At 37.8% G+C, this 3,265-nt stretch overlaps 1 protein-coding gene across 2 annotated transcripts; it reads left to right on the forward strand.

Moving 5' to 3' along the window:
• The first annotated feature begins 241 nt into the window (after positions 1-241).
• On the forward strand, positions 242-2,644 carry LOC129284591 (CAX-interacting protein 4-like). 2 transcript variants are annotated; one of them, XM_054920118.1, is made up of 2 exons: positions 242-408; positions 1,394-2,644. In XM_054920118.1, the coding sequence occupies exon 2, from the start codon at positions 1,416-1,418 to the stop codon at positions 2,370-2,372; it is 957 nt and encodes a 318-aa protein (XP_054776093.1). In that variant the 5' UTR covers positions 242-408; positions 1,394-1,415; the 3' UTR covers positions 2,373-2,644. The 2 variants fall into 2 exon arrangements, with proteins under 2 accessions (XP_054776093.1, XP_054776092.1); XM_054920117.1 differs by having other exon boundaries at positions 243-412.
• The last annotated feature ends 621 nt before the right edge of the window (positions 2,645-3,265 follow it).

Below are 3,265 nucleotides of genomic sequence, written 5' to 3' on the forward strand. Positions count from 1 at the left end.
AATTCGAAACAAATGAGACTTTAAGTGATTGTGTTTAATCAAATCAAGGTATATAAATTTATTTATGTATTATTTATAAATTTTTTTATTAATATTATTAATTAATTCTTTAAAATTCACTCACTCTAATAAGATTTAATTAGATAAAATATACTAATTAATTAAATAGTTAAAAGTATATAAATATATTATTCTAATTTACATCTTGTTTTACTTTTGATGCCGAGGGCGCCGCATGTAATCCAAAGGACCCTATCGATCTGGGAGCACGCTGCCCACGGTCGCACATATTATTTATCGCCATCGCAAGTCGCAGGTGCCTTCTCGGGCGGTCACGCTCGCCGTTCTCTGTCTCTTTGTCTCTCGGCGTCGTTCTCATTCATTGGTGTTCAGATCTCTGTTCTTTCCGCAAGTATTTGGCTCCCTCTTCTGCCTTTGTTCCATATATGCATTTATCTTTCCCCTTTCCCATTTTGCTTTCTTTTGATCTGATCACTCATGCCCTAATTTCTTTTCTGAAATCCTCTGTCTCTGTTTGATGTAGATCGCTGGTTATTATGTTAAATCTTTCTTTACTAATTTGTTAATCATGCTTTTATCAAACTTTCTTAAGATTGTAAAATTGGGAATTTATCGTTTTGATTTTAGGTTTAATTTGTCTGACGCTTTTTTTTGCTTCAATTTGCGTCATGTTTGTTTTCTTCCAGCTTTGGGTTTAGAGTTTGTTGATTTCTATGATCGATTGCATATATGAGTTTGATTCAGAATGGGTAATTTTATTGTTAATTTGAATCCTGTTGTAGTAACTCTTGATTGTGGCAATAACTCCTTATTCGTGTAATTCCATTCCATGTCTTTGTAATGGAGCCTTTGTCATTGCATTCAAGGTACCTAGGCTTCTGGCTCGGTTCAATAAATGAGATATTCTTTGGCAGAATGGTTCTGATTGTACAATTATTTAGTTCTGGAGTTTTGTTAAATCTCCTGAGAATATTCTTTGGGAATATTTACATGTGGAGTTTATTTATTTATTTATTTTTCGGTACTAGTTTTAGCTTGAATGGTGAGTAATTGGCTATTATACTTCTTCCCTCTTCATTTTGACTACTAGCAACTTCTATGATTAGGATTGTGTTGTTTTGCAATGTTGGATTTGTTGTGTATTGGCATTCTGTGCATTCTTTTTATTAATCTTTTTATATTATCATCAATTTTGGAAAATTCTTAAGGTATCTGATGTGTGTCAAAGTGTCTGGAGCAAAAATTAAGTTGGTATTGTATCAACTATGCATAATTCAAAGATTTTCCCCCACTAAGTGTAGTATAGGTTCGCCCATGGTTTAGTTCTGGATTTTTGTTAAATCTCCTGAGAATTGTGGTTTGTTTCTCACAGGGATCAATATTAAAATTTCAAGATGCCGGCTACTGCGGGTAGAGTTCGTATGCCTGCAAACAATCGGGTTCACAGTAGTGCAGCCCTTCAAACCCATGGTATATGGCAGAGTGCTATTGGTTATGATCCATATGCACCCAACAAGGAAGACAAGAAGGATACTTCACAGAGAGAAGTGAATGCAGAACCAGATGCTGAAAATGCATACGCCAACTTCCAAGGACTCCTTGCACTTGCTAAAATATCAAATTCTAATGTGGATGTGGATCGAGGATCCTGCAAGAAGTGTGGGCGTGTTGGGCACCTCAAGTTTCAGTGTAAGAACTATGTAAAGGTCAAGGATGACAATGAGGAAAAGGATGCAGAAGCTATGCAAGTTCCAGCATTGATTGCGCTGGATAAATTGAAGGGGAGGGCAGCAAAGATTGAAAGAAGTGCTGTTGAGAGCTCAGATGGGAGTGATGAGGAGGACAATAGTGGGAGTTTAGACTCTGAGGTAGACTCAGAGATTGAGAGAATTATTGCGGAAAGGTCTGGGAAGAAAATTAGCAAAAAGGGAGGTTCTTCAAGAAAAAGGAAGGACTCTGATGAAGATGAGTCTGACTCTGGCTCTGGCAAGAGGAGGAAGAGAGGGAGATCAAAAAGTAGGCATGGGAAGAGAGAAATTAGTGATTCTGATTCAGATTTAAGGAGGAGGAAGAGGAGGGAGCACAGGCGGAAGAAGGGCAAGTCTTCAGATGAGAAATATGACCGTAAGCACAGAAGAAAGAGTCGGAAGGAGAAGAGGAGAAGGAGAAGCTGTCGATCAGATTCTGATTCTGAAACATCTGAGGATTCTGGGAGAAGACATAGACGGAGAACTAGGAAGGCAGAATCATCAACTGATGCTGATTCAAGTGATCTGGATGATTCAAGAATGGGAAGGGAGGTGAAGAAAACTATAAAAGGCCGAAGATGCCATTCAGAAGATAACGAGTAGAATAGTTAAGTGTTTACTACGAACTGTCGTATCCATGGAAGACAGTTTCTTTGAGTGGCTGATGACTATATATGAAACATGATTTCCGTGTGCAATAAATGAGTACTGTCATTGCTTGTAACATCATAATTTTATTTTGGGAGGCAAAAATGCATGCAGTGAAGTTCAAATTTGTAAAGAATATTCTGCCAGTTCTCGGACTGGTGTTATGCCTACATCATTGATTGCTGTTCGTGTTGGAATGATAGCTTTGGCTTTGCCTGCTTGAACTATCTATCTGCGTAGTGGTCAAATTTTTAAAAACCGGAAAGGAGAACCGATTGCTATCTGTAGATTTATTTTGGTTTCGGTACAGTTATGCTACTATCTGCCGAATGCCCTTCAATTATCCTACTTTGTATGAGGCAACAGGAGACGGTTTCTTGTCCCTGCTGCGCCTTTACGTTGGTTGCGTCTGACTGTAACATCGGAACATTCGACTATTGTATTGTATCTAAATGCTAAAAACATATTGTAGTTGAATTTTTTGCCTGCTTAAATTTATCAGTTTGTCAGTGATGTTGCTGTTGCCCTTGGTCAATGTTAATATAATATTTTAGCTGCTTCATCACATGTAATCGTTCTTTTTAACCCCGTTCGGTGATTTCCTGTTAAAAAAGGAAAAAAAAAATTCACCAGCAGGGTTTTTGACGGGTGCTTTCTGTGAATCAAAACAAGCAATCAGAGGCTATTCCTTGCATAGTTGGGCGAACAAGTATAATAGGCATAATTATGATTGGGAACTTTGGATGTAATCTATACTTTATGAGTGAGTTTGTCAGTTGTTTGCGGGATTGTACCTTTATGAATGGTCTGTGAGAGTGCTGGTGCTGTAAAGTTGACTTGCATGGTTT

This window comes from Prosopis cineraria, unplaced genomic scaffold (genome assembly GCF_029017545.1).
Source record: "Prosopis cineraria cultivar Desert tree isolate PC_DT_omini unplaced genomic scaffold, ASM2901754v1 PC10, whole genome shotgun sequence".
Taxonomy (NCBI): domain Eukaryota; kingdom Viridiplantae; phylum Streptophyta; class Magnoliopsida; order Fabales; family Fabaceae; genus Prosopis; species Prosopis cineraria.

Excerpts from the sequence above, each read along its gene's own strand:
- LOC129284591 (XM_054920118.1), top strand. The coding sequence starts at position 1,416 with ATGCCGGCTACTGCGGGTAGAGTTCGTATGCCTGCAAACAATCGGGTT.